Source organism: Balearica regulorum, chromosome 5 (assembly GCF_011004875.1).
Source record: "Balearica regulorum gibbericeps isolate bBalReg1 chromosome 5, bBalReg1.pri, whole genome shotgun sequence".
Classification (NCBI taxonomy): domain Eukaryota; kingdom Metazoa; phylum Chordata; class Aves; order Gruiformes; family Gruidae; genus Balearica; species Balearica regulorum.
Genome location: NC_046188.1, coordinates 68,223,660 through 68,243,043, shown reverse-complemented (window position 1 = coordinate 68,243,043; position 19,384 = coordinate 68,223,660). Strand labels below are relative to the sequence as shown.

Here is a 19,384-nt window from a genome sequence, read left to right as displayed (position 1 = left end):
TCAATGCAACAACTTCTCTTCTTAAAAAACAAGGATCCTATGATCAAATAGCTAGAGACAAATCCTGTTTAAATTTCTTTATCACATTTTTTGTACATTTGTTTAGAATCCAAGATCCTACTCTGCTTGATTTGGAGGAGGATCCCTGAACTTAATCTTTTCTATGGCTCAAATGACTGTTCAGAGAAAAGAAATATGAAATGTTATGTTAAACAATTGCATCATAGGCCTGAAAAACCTTCTCATCAAAATTTTTCTGTACCATATTTCGTGGGAAGTCCCAGTTTTCATGAATCTCCATTTTCTAAGGAGGAAAAGGAATAAGGCAAATAGAGATTTTTACTGAAAAGCTTATTGAGACTTCATAGTATGTGGTATGAAGATGATTTTTTTTTTTTTTTTCATTTAATTCTTTTCTGGAGCAAAGTTCATAGTGTGTCTGTTATCAAGAAAATCACTTGTTACTCGAAAGCAAAATGCATACTGAACTAGTAATGAGTTAAATTGGTAAAACTATGAAAGTTATGCTTACAACACACAGAAAGGGCAACTCTTCAGTGAAAAAATACTTCTGGCTTGCTAGTTGTGACATTTCTTTCCTTAATGCGTTGTTTCACACGTACTGTATATTACATTATCATCTAAACCAAAGCTTTACAAAGCTTTAGTTATGCTGTGAATTGATAGTAACACTGTGGGGTCAATTGGTAGTCTATGGCCTTTGTGTGAAGCAAGCAGGTACTTAAGTTATGTCTGTCTTTAATCCAGTCACATAAAATAGCACTTTTTTTTTTTTTTTTTACATACTCATAATATAGTATTGGTTATCCCACAGCAGCACGGACCTGTGATGGAATGATGTGCTCAGTTTATTTAATAAATGGGAAAAACAGATGCTAACCAAGTTTTAGGTCAAGAGCATCCACTTTAAGTTAGTTTTTTTGAGACATGGTTTTGCTAACAAACCTACTACCTCTTTCTGCTTGTTGCTTCCGTAAAATAGAGATAATCTGGCATCATTCAGGATGGCAAATATTTTGAATGTGCATGTACTAGGGATAGAAAAATAAATGCTTTTCTTAGTGGAAATTTTCAATCCAATATATTTTTTCTCCACTTTATTTTTTAAGGACAAACTTTTTTGTGATACTGTTGGATCAATTTTAGGAAAGGCTCATAAGATAGATACACTGTCTTGTTGCAAAATACATAGATAACGGCTAGCACAAGCGCACTTAAATTGTGAACTTCTATTAACTTTATGTATTATCTGTGTACCTGGTAGTAACAAAGAATTTTAGACTGCTTTCCCCAGCTTTGAATAACTTTTGGTCTAACTCTCAGCATAAATAGTTGGGAAAGCATTTTTTCCACAGGAGGGAGAAGGCACACAGTGAAAGCCTTAGTTTCCACCAACTGTTGGGTATTGCCTTCTATCAGACACGTGCAAAGCTCTGTACCTGAACCTCTTTTAGCAAAGAACATCTGTAACTATCTATTGCCGTAGTGAAACATCTGTCAGCGATGTCAGTGGGGAAGAGAGAAGAAAGAAAAGCTTCATGTTTGGGAATGGTGCTAAATCGAATTTACTGTGCCCAGCTGAAGAGCAAAGGGAAGGACTCTGGCTCTGATTTTGGATATTTATTTTTATTTTATATGTTTGGGTTGAAAAAGCATTTCCTAGTTTGCAGACTTATTTCTTCGTGCTGGAAATTGGCTTAGAACAGACTGAAACCGTTCTTAAATTCTGCTAGCATAATAAGTGCAGTAACTAGGTTGGAGTAGCAGTAAAACCTGATTTACCTTTAACAATCAGTAATATTTGGAAGCTATCTGCTCCTGTCTTGTCTCTCCAATATCACACATAAATTAGGCTGTTACACTTTTATTTCCTTTGTTCATCCTATGGACGTGTGGATCCCTGTAAACGCTGGCAAACAGTCTGACAACATACCCACCGGCACAGCAACCCCTCGCAGTTTCCTAGGAAACACGGCCGCCGAAATGCCCTGCCAGGAGCAGCAGGAAGAATGAAAGGAAAGAAGACAGTTGCTTTGGGATTTTTTTCCCCCCTAGTTCTTTACTCCTCCAAACATTATCAAATATGCAAGCAATCGACTACAAATAAGAGTGTCAGCGTGGTAATCGGGTTGTCTGTTGTCACATGCCCACAATAGTTATGTGCTAATCACTGAAGAAATAGAGCAAGGATGGTGTTATCTGTCTGTATGGGTTAGAGTCCAAATTTTATTTCTTGCTTTTCATGTCAGTGATTTTTCAGCTTTTGATAATATCTGCAGGCGCTGTTGGAGTCCTGTGGTCAGTTATGAGACTAACACAGCGAAGCTACAGGGAAGTCATATACATATTTCTCGGTTGAGGAAAGCCATCATTCCTCCTAAAGCGGAAGAAGAAATGGAGAAAATGTTTTTTCACCTGCATCTTCTCAATGTTCACCTTTCTTCAACCCTGATAAATTACATTCTGGAATGGCAGGGTTTGAGTCTGTTGCTTACTGAAATGTCTGCAACAATAAATAATTCTAATAAAGAAACAGCTAGGGCTTTATTATTTGTATTACCACTATTATACGCTGCAAATCACTTATTTCCACTGCAACTCTATTGACTTCAGTGGAGAACAGATCAGGAAAAAACTTGCCACATTATTTTGTTCCTTGCAAACTCTTCTATGGTTCTCATCATAGTAGGACTCACATTGCTCCTAGATGGCATATTAATTGATGTGAATAAAACCTCTTAGGTGGTTTTGTTTTGGGTTATTTTTCCTGTTTTCTTTTTTAGCAGAAAGTGGGGAGCTTTATAGTGTTGTTGTGTTCTTATGGCAAATAGTTTCAGTAGCTGTAGAGGGAGCCTTCCTTTTCACATAAATGGTTTTTACTCTGTGAAGAGCAGTGCAGTACTGTGACAACTGAGTTGTTAGCTGTGACCTTTATCCTGATGCTTCATGCCCAGGTATCCTATTGCTGTAACCTAGAGATGGATAAAAGCCTGTAGAGAGAAAGTCTTCTAACCAACTACAGATATTAGGAAAAAATACAGTGGAGTAACTCTAGTAAAATATGGGCTTCTCAAGAAATCTAGAAATTTCAAACAATATACCAATGTTCCTTTTTTCTGTCAATATAAAGGAAACTATACCATTTTTGCAAACACTGGTGTTTTGTTCTACCTGCTAGAATAACTTTTGAACTGATCCAATTTGGTGCAATGACTTTTCATCTGCAGTGACAGATATTCTGCTCAGTAATAGTGCAGTAATATATACACTACTAAGTAGTGTTTTTCTAGACCTTCTTGTCCATTTCTTCTTGCTAGTCTTTCTAATCTGTATGCAACTAAGTTTAAAAAGGAATCCTCAAAGGATTCTGCAGGTAAAGGCTCCATAAGTGATGGTAGGGTTATTAGTCTTAGGTGGTCCTAACTTGCTCCAAAGCACTCTGATTAAAGTGCTGGTCTTCAGAAAACCTGGGGACATAAGAATTGGTAAAAATCCAGTGAAACCTGGAGCTAACCCCCCGGGGCTATTATACCTATAGTAGTGCTATTATACCTATAGTAGTGCTATTATACCTATAGTAGTGCTATTATGCTAGATACAGCTTGAATTCAGAAAAGTGCTTGTTAAACAATTGCCTATAGGTTCTTTGTATTCTTTAGTCAAATTAGAGAACAGAACTTTTTTTCTCTTTTTTCTCTTTTTTTTCTTTTCTTTTCAATATCCCGTTCATCATGATGGAAGATTCCTGATCCTTCACCCCCTTTTTGGATGTCTGTACTTGTGCTGTGTAGTAGGACAGGCTGGAATCTGAGTCAGAGGTTAGGGAAAGAGGGTAATTAAAGAACTTGCACAGCAACCTGGGAAACATACCATGTAGTCTTGAGTCCAGGGATTTCTAAGGCTAATGGTTTCCCAGATAATCCCTGTGAATATGATTGCGCACAGAGAAGTGGGGGGAAAGAGGGGTGGGAGAGACAGGGAGCAGATACAAGCTGCAGCTGAGGAATGCTGGCTTTGCAATACCAAGTAGCTGAACAAAGCTATCTGTCTTACTGCGCCTTTCCGTTCCTCCCACCCACTTTGTATTCGTTAATAGCACTGAAATATCATGCTATAGAAAACAGTTTCTGCAGAAGAAACATCTGGCTCCTTAAGGCTCAAGCAGAGGCTTTTAGGTTTCCAAAATCATCTTCGTCATACTTTGTTCTTTTAATAATTTATAAGTGACTTCTGAAAGCGGGCCAGTGGTAAACTCTAAGTGGAATCCAGGTTTATGTTTTTCTGTGTTTCTTCTGATTATGTCTCTTGATATTAGTCTGATTTTCAGGATGACGTGAAAAAGAATATTACTCAGTGGGGAACAGACTGCAATTCATGCAGGTCACTTTATTCCACATCGCAGCGGGGCATTGGATTTTGAAGTTAAACTTCCAAACTTAGCAACCAAGGCATGACCCATAAAATTTACTGAGCCCCTTATAGCACATTAAGAGGTACAGTCATACAGTGAGCTACTTCAAAGCCAAATCTCTCTGAGCAGCTGTCCCATAGCCTTGGGTACCATCGCTGCTCGCTACACTTACAGCTCTTACTCTGCGAAAGGCAGCGTGTTGTCCTCCAGCCCTGCAGCTAACGTGCTGGTTGGCTGAGCTTTGGTTATGTCTAGGTAGGTGCTAGGTGGGTCCTGGAGCGAGTTGTGTCCTTTTTTGGGTGTTCCAGAAAGGCAGGGGAGGGTAAGGACAGTAGGAGCTGGAACCTGGGGTAAAGGTAGGGCCTCTTTGGCATAAAATAGAGGTTGTAGGTGAGTGACAAAGGGACAAAATAAGCCTGTACAAAACTATCATGTAGGATTCATGTTATAATATGGATTTTCTCCCTTTTTGGCCATCCTGTAGGAAGGAGGCTGTCCCCACAAAATTTATATAAATGTAAATATTTCTGTTTTTTCTGTTATTTCTGTTTTTCTTGTATCTTGCAAATCAGTGCACCGCTATGAAGAACTAACTTGCTCGTTCTTTTAGCCCGCTGCAACCTGCACGTATAGTTTCAGCCATAATTCCTCTGTATTATGTATGAATTTGTATTTATGTCTCCAACTGAGGGCACGATCCAGTAATGTGTCAGCTGTACTGGTTAAAGCAAGGAAAGATGCATTTCGTCAACCCTTCTTCCCAAAGTCTGCCTCCCAGTACTTTCTTCTGCAGCGTGCTTCTTGGCCACGTTTAAAGCCTGTCATCTGGCACTGATGTATTTTTGCTCTCTGCAGACTAGCACTTGGTCATCTGACAGCACTACCTCTCACAGTAATTTTTAACGTCCTTAAAAGTTGTGACATAGAGATGGTGTACCTTGAGGGCTATGTCTAGCTTGGAGAACTAATAAAATCTGTTTGGATGGAGTCAGGCTGTCCTTCAATGAAAACTTCCTCAGCCATGCAGATGAGAATTTCATGGTCACAAGCTAAACCAGAAACCTTTCGGTTTGATTTTTGATGTCTGTTAGCCTAACTTAATGTGATTGAATTTGAGGACCAAGCTGTATTTAGGCAAGACTTTTTTCTTATCTCAAAAACTACAGTTTCTGCATACGTATCTTCCCTTGAACGAAGAAACTATATAAAAAGGGGCTGCCATAAAGATACTCGTCTGAGGAAAAATGAATACACTAAAATGTTATTGTGGTAAAGACTGAGTAAGGCTCAGAAAATTTACTCATTTGAACAACAATTATTGTAATACGTGAAGCTACCAAAGAAGGTTCCTAACTCTCTTTTTTGTGAAAGTTTTACTTTATTTGAATGCCTCTTTGGAAGTAAGCTTCTATGTATTCTCCTATCATTCTGAAGAATAATGTTACAATGAATTACCTACCTCCTCTATAATCCTTTTGTCCTTCCCTGAAAGTGTTATTTTTATATATATATATACACACACACGTATAGTGATAGCCTTTCAGTGAAAGCCTCTTAGATTATACTCTCTGCTGTGCAAACCGAAGCAACCAAATACTGGAGCAGCTCCTGCATCTTTCCCACATGCTTGATTTATTGGTAACCATTGAAAGCAATAAATGAGAGAGCATCTTTCCAATCCTAGAGGAAGAGAGATGTTTAGCTCTGTTGTGTGTCTTTCTACAGATACGGTTCTAAATGAAGTACTTTAACTGTATACACATACTAAACGAGCGTTAATGCTGGTGAATTGTAGAAATACGTGTGAACATAATGTTCGTAGCCCTAGAGGTTGATTTAATGCTGCAACTACTAGATGTGGGAACTGCTTCAGTGGGTTGGATGTTTTTTTCTTAAGAGAAGGAATAAATATATAATTTTAATGTATTTGAGGTTTTAAAAGCCTTTTTTAGTAGATATATTGTGGTATCTTATTCCTTTGTTCTTCACGTTTCCCAAATATGGGGTTTCTTTGGTTTTTTGCATCACCCCATATCCCCCGGTTGTTTGGATTGTTTGCTTTTGCCATGTGATGGTAGTACAAGTTTCATAGCACTGTTTCCTGTGAGATTTGATTGATGGCGACGAATGTGGGCAGCTAATCTTCCCCCCTACCCCATTCTCCATATGCCTAATAAAACTGTAGAAATAGCTCTAGTTTTGTGTGCGTGTGTGTTTAAACAAAAAATACTGCTTTGCATTCTTTTGGCTAGTTTTCCAACCTTTCCAAAATGTATTGCTGGTTTTTTTCTTCTTTCTTTCTTCTTCTATTTTGCCTCTTAGTCCAAGGTATAAAAGAACCAAAGATTGAACTTGAAAGATTTTGCCACTGTGAATGCAGGTGGAACTTTAAAACTTGTGAATGATATGATACGTGATCTACAAGAAGTTCTCCTTATTCTCTTGATGTGTATGATATGATAAAAGAATATCTCAACTCCAAAGTCAACATTTTTTTTCAAAACGCCTTGAAACTATGTTAATTCACTGTAAGGGAATGTAAGGAAATACTTTTTTACTGTAAGGGTGACTGAGCACAGGAATAGGTTGCCCAGGGAGGTTGTGGAGTCTCCATCCTTAGGGATATTCAAAAGCCATCTGGACACGGTCCTGGGCAACTGGCTCTAGGTGGCCTGCTTGAGCAGGGGGCGTTGGACAAGATGACCTCCAGAGGTCCCTTCTGACCTCAATCATTCTGTGATTCTATGAAGTACTGTAAGTTTTATTTTATTGATGTATAGCAGAAAATCCGCTTTAAAATGGCAAATTAAAACAGCACTTGATTAAGTAATACAGGAGTATTATTAAAAGTTCTCTTTTCTTTGTGCAGAAACACGAACAGATAGAACAAAGAAACTGTTTAGACACTACACAGTTGGATCCTATGACAGCTTTGATGCTTCAAGGTAAGAATTTATCTTTTTGGTTGCAATTTGTTCACAAAACCTTTCCAGGTTTTATTTAATTGTTACTTTTGGCTTAGACTTTTGAGGGGAAAAGGGAAGCAGATTATTAAACAGAGCTTCTCAAGATATCATTCTACATCTAAATTGTTTTTATCACAGCTTACTTTTTTCATATGGGATGGGTCGACAAAAATAGTGACTAATGAAGTAATGAGTATCACTATTTTGTTTTCACGAGCAGTGAAAGCGATCAGCATTTCACAGAAGCAGTATGTTCCAGCTGCTTCTACAGTCAAAGACCACTTAAGTTGTTGGATACTTCACAAGATCAGGCCTTCTATATCTGTTCACAGAATCAGACTTGCTGACAAGAAAACCAAAATAAAATGTTGTGATTTGTTGTATCGGTATCTTTAGATCCTAAGTAGAAATTAGGCTGTTAGAAATGAGGACTTTAGAAATTAGATTATTTATTTGCAGTTTCTGCTGAGTATTCGTGATTTTTAAGCAGGTTCTTCTCCCACATGCATATACATTGGACATAGAGCCAACTTCTGGTAGGAAGCATGATTTCTAAAGCACAGAACCTCAGTTAGCTGTTGGTGTCTTCTTGAGAAGATTGTGGTGGCATACTGGAAGCATAATGCTTTTCTCCTGACTGTCTTATTACAGCTTGGAGGGTTTTTTTTTAGTTTTCAAGAAAAACACCTTTTTTGTAGGAGAAGCATTCTGAAATGTGTAAAGCAATGATGGCAGTGTTTCATGTAGCGCACTATTTAAAAAAAAAAAAAGAGAAGTGATAACTGTTGGTTTTCTTATTTGATCTTAATCCTTGTTCTGAGGGTCATGCATAGTTTCTATGTCAGTTAAGCAATTTGGGGAGAGAGGATGGAGTTCAAGTCACCTGAAGTAGTTTGGCTACCCAAGATGGCCTGTGTTCCTGACGGTCGGCGTGCGGAGTTCTGAAAGGCAGGGGGCCTGCTGGTTGTCTACTGCATACAGCCTATAAATATTTGAAAAATATGTAAATCTGAAGTCCCTTGAATTGTGATTTGAAGGAGTGTTGCAATGTTGGATGAAGAGGGAAAGTTTGGTCGCACAGCGGGAGGAAGAACAGGCTTGTGGCTTTGCTACAGTCATCGTGTCTTGGAGGCTCTGATCTTCCTGTTACTGTATACGGTGTGCTATAGGGCATCAACTCTGCTGCTGTGACTTAGGAATTTCAACATCTTGTGTACTCCCCTGCCACGATCAGCCAAGTTACCAGAGCTTTGCACTGTTGGACAACAATGTGATTGACTGGATAGTCTAATAATGATAAAATTGCCAAGAGAAGCTGTTAGTCTGTACTATGAAACACGTAACTGCTCTGCAGAGCAAGGTAGCTGGTTGCTGGTTACATTTCCAGTGAGCAGAGTTGGCTTTTTGCACGGTTCTTTAAGTGATCATTATTCTATCAAAATCATAGCCTTGTCTCTGTATTTCAGTGTTAATGGATAGGGTTGTTTCTGTAAAGCTCGAAGCTGTGGCCGCAGCATGTTGCCTCAGAGATACCAAATAGTCCACTTGGAAACCTACTAATAATTTCTAACAAAAGATTATTTTATTTTTTTTTGGGGGGGTGGGGGGTGGGTGAGGGGGAGCTATTGCTTCTAAAGCATTTGGATTTTTTCTTATCCTAAGAAAATTCAGGTCTATAATCAGGAGAGAACAATGCCATCTGCCTTTCTGAAGCAGGCAGTACTCTGGTGTTTAGAGAGGTTATTTTGAAAGCAGGAGGCCAAAAGCCATATTCAGACCAAGGGCTGGAACCTCATCTCAGTGGTGCTCAAGTACGTCTTTTAACCAGTGAGCTGTTGGGGATGAATGGATTATACTCTCTGCTTTTGGGAAGTCATGGAGGAGGGGAGGTTGTTGGTTTATTTTTGGATTGTTTGTTGTTGGGGTTTTTTTCTTCTTAAGGTATTGGGTTTGTGCAGTGCAACAGCAAAACTCTCAAAAAATTTACATTATCTGATTCAGGACTACAGCTGAGCAGGAAAGTTTATCAGATGAAATGACAGGTTTTGTACACCCTTATTATTGAGAAATTAAGTATGAAGTATGTCTGCAATTGTTTCTGATTCTGGCATTGATATCTATTAATTGTCGAGAGGGAAAGCAGCAGAGTTCTCTTGGCAGCTTCTGAGTATAGCAAAGTTTTGAAGAAAAGTCAAGGATAATTTCCACAGAGAATCTGAAACCCCGTGGACCCATTTTGAAGAGTAATAGTGACGGTCCAGCAGAATAAGTGGAAATTGAAAGGAAAGGTAGGAGAGGGTATAATTAATGGGAAATTCCAAGAAATACAGTGGAGAGGTAGACTTGCTTAACACACTTTTAGGTACAGAAAAGTACTTTTAGAATTTTTGTAAAATAACACCAAGATGACCAAAAAAAAAAAGTTTTGGTATCCAAGTTTCCAAACCTAGCTAGTTTCTGCAAAAGAAAAAAATTATTTCTCAGAGGTGCATATAATAACTTACTGCAATGATGTATTTACAGAGAGCATACACCATGATGAAAAGTTTACCTTCCTTTTTCATCCTTTACAAACGGGACATACAGCGAAAGGCTGTTCTGATACTTTTTTTCCTAAATAAAATAGAGTTTGCTGTCCTAAAACTGCAATAGCACACAAAGTTGCATTTCGGATACTTGACTGAGGCTGCAAATCAGCTTTTTGTACATCTAAATGATAATTTTGCTGGTGCTTACGTATTGCTGGTAAAGAAAAAGAATTTGCATTTAAGAATCTGACTGGAGATTAGTATGTCTTGTTAGTAAGTACAGATTTACTTTCCAGCATGGGCTTCTTCAGGGAGGGGAATTGTTAAAAGAGGCAAACAAGATGTCAAACTACCAGCAGTTCTTGCTATTTCCAAATTTGTACTGCTTTGATTGCTTTCTCTGTTATCATTTCCTATCAAAGTAAGGGAAGAATATAGTAAACCAGATTTATCTGCTTGCAGCTAAGTTTTAATAAACATTTGTTAGAAGGCAATTGTGCCTAGTATCAGAGCTTTGAAACCAAAGTACTCACAAAGCCGATCCAGTTCCGTTCTGGAGATGATGTGGGGGAGTGAGGGGAAGTGTCTGCTCCCTTCTTTTTTTCCTTCCCCCTCCCAAAGGGCAAAAATTGCTGAGTAGAAACACTCTGTTCAGAAATCTATACTAACGAACGGGCTTATTCACATGCAGGAAAATACATTGTACATGGCATTTTTCATCTTTAGGAAAACATGCAGCTTGAGTAATGGAGGTTCATTAAATCCTATTTCAGCTTTGCATAAGAGATCAGTTATCCATACATTAATACTTCAGGAAAATGGGTAGTGCACTTACTAATATGTAGGAAGGCAGTGAGATTTGCTTGCCAGTACAAATAGTCATTAAATATCGTACAAATATAATATTTGAAACTACCAGGTCTAATGTATTATGTGCTTTAAATGCTGATGGCATACATTAATTCCGTTATGCAAAAATGATGCTGTCTCTTGCAGCTGTCACACACTGCTACTGCTGACATTCTTTTACATGGATTCCTTTACTATTTTATTAAAACCTTTTACAAACTAATTGCTTTCAATAATTTTCCTTTAATCTGATGCAGATGGACAAATGTTGAAGGGAAGGATAGGCTTTGTTGCAAGGGCATACATGTGAGAGAGGGTAAAGTTTCTTATGCTAGCAGGAGCTTTTATTGGACGAACAGGAGTAAAATATATGTCCCCAGACCTTGTTGCGGGCTGCAGCTCTGGAGGCTGAGGTGGCAAGTGGGACGGGCAAAGTCCATCTGCTTCCCCAGCTGGAGCAAGCAGGCAGCACCCATGGTGTCGGACCCCAGGAAACGCCATGGCCTGAGGCTGTGCTTTGCTTGACATGGCTTAGAGCCACAAGGAGGAGCGGAAAGCAGGCATGGAAAAATCATGGAATCATAGAATAGAGTCATGGCATGGTTTGGGTTGGAAGGGACCTTTAAAGGCCACCTAGTCCACCCCCCCTGCAACGAGTAGGGACGTCTTCAACTAGATCAGGTTGCTCAGAGCCCCATCCAACCTGACCTTGAATGTTTCCAGGGATGGGGCATCTCCACGTCTCTGGGCAACCTGTGCCAGTGTTCCACCACCCTCATCGTAAAAAATTTCTTTCTGGTATCTAGTCTGGATCTACCTTCTTTTAGCTTAAAACCATCACCCCTTGTCCTAAAGACCAGATACACCAACAGAGTTGCAAGGAGATAATGTAAGACTGCTTTGACGTATCTCTGGAGTTTTGTGTCTTCCCTGTATTTGTGGTCAGCAGTGGACAAGACAACCATGGGACAGTGTTTTTGAGAGCTGGCGGGGGGTGGATCCCTTTGAGTTTGTTAGGAAAAATGTTGGTTTGGGTCTGTCTTGTCCAGGCTGGATGGACAGCAAAGCAAACACTTCCAAAGTATTGTAAATATTCTTCAGAAGTCTAGTTAATATTCAATGCTACCTTTGAGACAAAATTATTTGTAGGTCTTAAATCAGTTATTTCATGGAGTTGTCTTCCATCAGGATTGAATTCCAGTTTAATAACATAAATTAGTGCTAAGGCATAGAATGTATGTTGGAATTTAAAAAAAAAATAAATCTTTATTTTATAAAAAAAATAAAAATAAGGCAAACCTTAAGAAATGATAAATTTTTATCTGCTTTTTAACTGAAGTGAGGGGATAGATTAATTCTCTCAAACAGGACAATGAATTGTTCAGTCAGGAAAATGAGAGAGAAGCCAAAATGAAGTTACCAAATTAAAATATGTAAAACGAATTAGTTGTTTAATTTCAAATTTTAAATGTTAGCACCTTTTTAAATGGGATGTGACTGATGATGAAGTGGGAACTTAGTTTTCATACTTTGGAGACATAAATAATATGAGCAATTTTACTATGTAACGATTATAAACGATTTTGTGGAAAACATGATCCAGTTGCCTTCATGGATTTGGAGACTTTAGAAGGCAACTGTGGAAGCTTTTAGTACTGCATTAATTGCATCATCTCCCTCCCACCCCCAACAGAATAATGAAATGGCAAAAGCCAATAGCATCATCGAATGCCAACTTCAATGCAATTATGAAGTATGCGTTATAAATGTAGGATTTCCTGCCTCTTCTGCATCTTCCCTTTCTTCACAGTACAATCAACTTTCACTTTTTTTTTCTTTTTTTCTCTTAACCACTTAACTGGTACTAATCACTGCATGGGAGAAGTTTTCTTGGTGCCTTTTCTGGACATCCTATGGTTACAGCAGTATTAAGAAGCTCACAGGAGAGGGTGTAATAATAAATAACCTTTTTCAAAGGCTTGTTGCCACAAAGTTAATGATGGGACCAAATCAATTTACCTTCTGGTTTTAGTTCTTTTTTTTCTGGATGAAGAAAAAGAGGAAAATTAGATTGTGTAGTCTGGGAGGTATGTGTAAGAAAGCTTAATTAAAAGCCTAATTCATTAACCCTAACGCCCCTACTTGGAGTCATGTGGCAGCATCCATATCTCGTGAGCGTAGAAGCTGACAGAAGCAACTCCTCAAAAGCCAATTTACATGCAAACACATAACAAAAAAGAGAGATTATTCTCAGCTGTATATCCCGGCAATTCTCTGTTGATGTTGTCATCTGCACTGTTGGATAGAGCAGCTTTAATCCTAGAGAGCTCAGAGAGACTCTTTGGCACAACTAAAGCTGTTCATCCCGTAATTCAGCATGCTGTGTAGTGCTTTTTATTTTTTAACCTGCAGTCTTTGTCCCAAAGTTGTGATGTAAGTGGCTCTGTCTTAATAGTTTAAGCATTTAGGTGTGTTACACAGTAATTACACTTTTTTTTAGTGGAAGCTCTCAATTTGATGCAGAAATAGTTCTATCCAGTTTGCTATCTGGTTTCATGTGGATATTTTACATAAACATATTGTTTTCCTTCTGGAAAACTGCAATTATTCATCACTTTAAATATATATTTAAAATGGGTGGAAACTTTTTGAAGAATTCTGGTCATTGCAAGTCATGAGGTATGCAATGCTAGATGGGGAGCTGAGGGACACTTTCCTGGTTATGGCTTAGCAGTGGTCCTGCTTCCGTCTTGCGGTGAGTCGAGCATAGGTACTTGCCGAGCGCTACGTGCTTGCGTGCAGCCATCAGCAGCAATCTGTTAAATCCTGGCAGATGGTTCTTTACAAAAATTGAAGGAATGTATAAGAGCCGTTGTAATTTTTTATACGCTGCTTGCCACGTTTTAATGTTGGCTCTTCCTTGGCTGGTGAGGGAGACACTGAGAGAAGTATCATTACATAGAGAATAAGTCTTTCTGCATTGACCTAAATGGCTTTTTTTGGTTTTCTGTTGGATGGCCCCAGTTTGGCTGTACTAATGTTTTCTGTGGAGTTTGTACTGTTCAGCTGATCTCTTGCAGGAACTGGAGTAAGGATATTAAAATGGATGGTGTTCATTCTTTGAAATATACTCATGATTTCTGCTACTTTATTGTGGGATTGATACCTTGATAATAAGTTGGAAGTGATTTTGCAGTTGTTCTTAGCTGCAGGCATAGGTTTTAAACATCATTCTGGAAAGAAGGAAAACCAGTAACATTTTAACTTTTTTTTCCATATATACATAGCTCAATTTTTGTCTGGGAGATGGTAGCAAAAATATCTGAGTATACTCATAGTTGCACTGTATATATAATGTAATTTATATAAAATAGATGTATAGATATAACCTAGTGATGTGGTTACATCTGCTCATTGAGATGTTAATGATTTAAGATCTCTGCATGTGTGATACTCTTGATTCTTTTAGGCATAGAGAACAATCAACACCAACCAAATTACAGAAAACAAAGTGTGTAAAATGTTTTGTGGGGAAATATTGTTTCTTTATTTCTAAAGATATTTTGTTGGGCTTGTCTGATGCCTGTTCTGAATTAATTCATTTACCGTGAGTATAATAGTCTGATAGCACTGAACTGCTCTTAGTGTGTGAGGCAGAAAGATGAGGGTAGCTCATTTTTAGTACCTTGTGCCTCATTAACTTGAAGAATGTAATTTAATACAATTTGGAAAATGACATATATATTTAAACAATAATTAAGGCATTGTAGATTTTGTGGAACAGGTGGATATGTACAATGTGAAGTTTTTAATTTACTGTTATTTAATTTCTAATGAAAATTATCGTACTTGCTAATAAACAACTTTGCACTTTGCCTTCCCTGCTGTTGTGTGCTACCGTGACTGAGCTTTTTATGTTGGTGACTGCAGAAAATATTTAAAGTAATTGCTAAAATAGGAGATAAAAAGGATGTGTGTGATCTGAACTGTAGTATGTCTTCATTGAAATCCGTAGTATAATTGCATGAAGATGCAATATTAAAGTCTAATACAATTACAGAAACATGCAAAACTATACAGTGAATGATAAGGGTTTCCATGAACTTGTAAGTGTATTTTTAAGTTGTTCGCTGCCTTAATAGTGAAGTTTGTTTAAAGCACTTCAGTAAGATCTTGCTTTTAGCAACTAATGGTTTTGCATCTAATGATTAAAATTTGTCAGTCATTTTCTGGGCTTGATGTTTGCCTAAATTTTTTGAAGTTAAGAGCTAGCAAGGAAAGACCATCAATTTCCAAAATCAAAGTTAAAAAAAAAAATAAAATAGCCCTTCCCAAATTTAAAATAAAAATGATCTTTCTGAAAAACTTCAAGGACCCACCTGTAGTGCTAGTGAAAACCTAACACTGTAACTGTGGGTACAGAAGGTCCTGACTGCAAGGGCCATGATTTGGTGGATGTGCCATTTCCTGCACAGCAACCGATACTCTCAAGCTCCAACAGTATTTTCTCTGCAACTCCTCCAAGCGGATGCTGGAGGGCAGGATGGATTTCAATGTCAGAAATGAAAGCAGCAGCCTGTGTCCTGTGCATGGGGAGGAATAAAGTTTTCTGAATTAGAATAGGAAAAAGTAAAAAAATTAAAAAAAAAAAAAGGAAAAAGTAGTGGAAATGACAGAAGGTGAGGATAGCAAGAAATGTGCAATACCAGGTTAGTTAGAAACAGGAGCCACATAATTAGATGCAAGGATAGAGCAGAGGAAAACAGGAGATTAAAATGTTTGATTTTTGAGGAAGAGGAGAACCATTAAGTTTCTAACAGTGTTTTACATTCCTGTCTCCCAGCCTCCACTGCGATGACTTAGCTTCCTCTATATGACCTTTAATTCCCTGCCCCACTACACCTTTGGCTGCCTTCCTCTCACCTAATCACTAGATGAGCAAAAGCCGACATATGGTGCCTCTGATTCTAAAAGTGATGCATTTTTAAGTTTTGGCAGGCCAAAAGGAACAAATAACTGTCGAGCTCCCACTGTGGGCTTTCCTCCAGTGGGAGCAATGCTTTAAACCACTTTTCTTTTCTTTTCTTTTTTCCCTCTTTCCAGTCAGATTGTCACAAATATTTGTTACATTTGCAGAATTTGATGTATGAGGCAAATTCTAAGGGTGACTGGCAGGCAACATATCTCTTTTTTCCCTCTTAAAAGAAGAAACTATTGAGAAGTCAGAGATTGATTTTCATGCTCTAAGTAAAACTGGTCACTAGAAAGCTCTTCCATTGTGCAAAACATGAGATTGATGGGAGGAGGAGGTCTTGCTTTGTCTTGGGACAAATAGATGCGCTGGAGTTGTGTTTCTTTATCAGTTGGGTGGGGTCAAACCATAAAAAAGAGGGACCTGCAGAAGATCAAGCAATAGGTGGTGTCAGGATGTTCACCTGCAATAAAGAAGTTCTGGGCTTGAGTCCCAAGTGTGTTACACCGCTTCAACTTAAACCCATACCTTGTATTGCTGATCAATGCCAAGAACCTGGTGGATAGAGTGATTTTTTTTTTTTTTTTATCCAAGTGTTTTGAAACTATTATTCTTTCGCTGAGCCAAGAGACAGATGCTAGCTCTGTCCTCAGAGGTTGTGGCACGCAGGTGGGGATGCTAGGTTTGAATGATTGGCAGATATACCAATTGAATAGCCGGTGATATTGCTGGGGGTGCCTGTTCTCTCTGACATAAAATTTCATCCCATATTCTGGACAAATAATCTCTAACAAAGGCTTAATTTAGACTAAAATATATTAACAGAAGATTTGCTTTAATGGATAAGCATTTCACTAAAACTGATTTCATGGCAAGATTCTGAACAGAACAGTGAATGTAAGGTAAATACGTGCACTAGAAAATAGTGGTAACTGCATATTAAGAGAAAAGACTGCTACCCATGTGTCTTCTAATTTCTCTAATTTTAAATTAAAAAAAAAAAAAGCATGTTGGGCACAGATAGCAGGTCTCAGAATTAAGAGTTTAATGCTACAATTGAAAACTAGGGCTGATACTGAGTAGATTGTGTGACCCTTTAAACTAGGATTTCCAAAGACTGATAGTGTAGCACTCTCGGATTTGTAGAACAGTTATAGTATAGCACAGGTGGTTTACACCTCAACTGTAAACACTCCAAATATCATAAATTCTGAAATACACTTAAAATTTCAACTCTGTGCATCTCAAGTTAGTCACTCAATTGATTTGAAATGATAAACCAACACTTTTTACCCTGTCTCCAGTACTTACAAAATAAAAGCTTCGTATTTCCAGAATTTACGCATCAATGCAGCCAGCGAGCTATAGCCGAACGTCAAGGAAAGGGGGCAATAAGGAGAGAATCCAGTTCAACAGTCACTTAATTAAGAAAAGTAACCTGGCCATGGTTTGAGAAAATTGCTGAAAATTGTGATACTGTTACACAGAAAAGCTCTTAAGATGGATGCTTCTCAAGCTCTCTTGCAGAGAAGTAAACAAATAACTCAAAGGCTTAGTGTAATTACAGAAATGGAGAGAGAGGGGGATATATTTCAGAAAAAAAGGTAAAGATGCCACCTCCTTTTTGACATTAATGAGACTGTAAAATAATATTGTGATTAGGATTTTTAAAGGGATATGTGTAAATTTAACTCTAATTGAAGCTATTTCTTAATTTCTTTTCGGTAAAATCCTAGAAAACCTAAGCTTCTCTTTCTATACTGTGTTTTTAAAGCTCTTTGAGAGGAAAAAGGTGGAAAATGCTTTCAGAAAAACTTTCCTCTAAGCCTTTGTTAATATCTCACTTTTTTTGAGACAGAATTTGAAACTTACTTGTAACATGCCTTATACTAAAGTGTAATAAAATTTTACAGGAATTTTAGCACTGATGATTAAAGCGCTACACACTTCTATACAATGTAGAATTTTAAGTAAAATACGTCTGTAAAACTGAAATGAGCAGCAGTCAGGGTTACTCAGACTTCTTGTGGTCAGAGCTGTGTTTAGTTTCCAAGGAATGCAGGAAAGGAGGACAATAATTCCTCCTGCTCATCATAGCAAATGGGGTGTGATGGAAATGCTGAGGGATCCCTTAAAATTAATTTGAAACTCATGGTTATCACCAGTCATGAAATCATCCGTCTCTTTCCCCTGTTCCATCATTTATTATGTTTAGCCTTTAGTATGTTTAGCCTCTCCGAATGGCTGAGTGAACAAATCAAGTTGCAATACTGAAGTGTGTAGTGAGTTTAGTAATTGGTATAATGACCTGCAAAGTCAAACTGCTCCCTTAAAGGGCTTGTAACACATTTAAAAAGTGTTAATAAAACACTTTTTCTCTCTCTCTTTTTTTTTTTTTTTTTTTTTTTACTGAAAGTGTGACTAAAGTGTATTATAGAAACACCAATCAAGAGATCCTGAGGCAGGTGGATATAATCCCCTGTATTGCCATGGCATGTGCCGAAGCATGATGACAAAACTGTACAAGAAGAAGGGAATACAGCATACTGTGTTTTTCAGTAAGACAAGGAGCAAGAGTACAGCTTGGTTGGGGGCTGCTGGAGTGTTCTGGGGAAGCACCAAATGTGCTTGTCCATCTCTTACACCCTTCTCTGCTCTTGGCCTTGGGCGGAGACCGGGTGCTAGGCTCCAAGGATCGACATGTCCAACCCTGCATGGTTGTGCATATCTTCCAGTGGCTTTTTCTAAAAAGGGAAGGAAAAAATTCAAAGTCTTATCTGATGTATGCCAACTCTGAGATAAGCATAGAGATTGATTAGCCAGCTTTATGAACTAGTTCAGATGCTGCATCAGCTGAAGAAAATCTTTATTGTTATATACAATTATGTTTCTGTGCACTCATACCATTATCTTAGATCTGGATTTACTTGCCTGGTTCTACCTTTGTTAGTTGTCCTATTTGCTAACCTTGAACATGTTCTCATCCTTGTTCCTGTGGTTGTCTGCAATAATACTGACCACCTTTAGCAAAAACATTTGGAAAATTATTGACTAAAACCACCTATATAGAAAAGAAAGTGTTGTTATTAATAGCTATTATTATTATTCCTTTACATGTTAAGATGCTTAGGGAGAAAATTCTTATTTCTGTGTGGTTTGATGGCAATAGCAGGGGCTGGAACTGCAGCTGGTTTGGGTAGAAAAATACAAACCTAAAAAGTAAGGGTGGATAAATATTCTAGTTACCCAAACATAAGTACGTGTTTGTACAGTCTATTTGTTCAAGGCTTATAGTATGAGCAATGAATATTAATATTTTCATAGTGCAGGTTTAGATTGCTCAAATGCTTGATAATTAGAACTGAAAATTGTTACTAAGTATAAGTGGAGTGTGCTGTAGCCCAAAATACTAATGTGTCTGATGGAACATCTGTACGAAATGGTTTGAAGGACTCTGCATTATAAAACCCTCATGTTCTATACCAGAAGGACACCTGCCCAAATGTTTCATGTTTAGGTCTTACTTTGTCACGTGTGGTACTTGAACTGACTATGTATTTTTAAAATACAAATGAAATTAATTATGATAAAGGAATGAAGCTTTTCTTTTTTTAAGCTTACTTTGCCACTCTCCTCA

General features: G+C 37.9%; 1 protein-coding gene across 5 annotated transcripts in view; it reads left to right on the top strand.

The window, feature by feature from the left end:
• SHANK2 (SH3 and multiple ankyrin repeat domains 2) overlaps positions 1-19,384 on the top strand; it is a 320,878-nt gene that overhangs the window by 156,895 nt on the left and 144,599 nt on the right. For all 5 annotated transcript variants that reach the window (XM_075755401.1, XM_075755400.1, XM_075755404.1 and 2 more), the window contains one exon: positions 7,302-7,377. In XM_075755401.1, the coding sequence (XP_075611516.1) occupies positions 7,302-7,377 (76 nt within the window). The remainder of the gene's footprint in view (positions 1-7,301; positions 7,378-19,384) is intronic.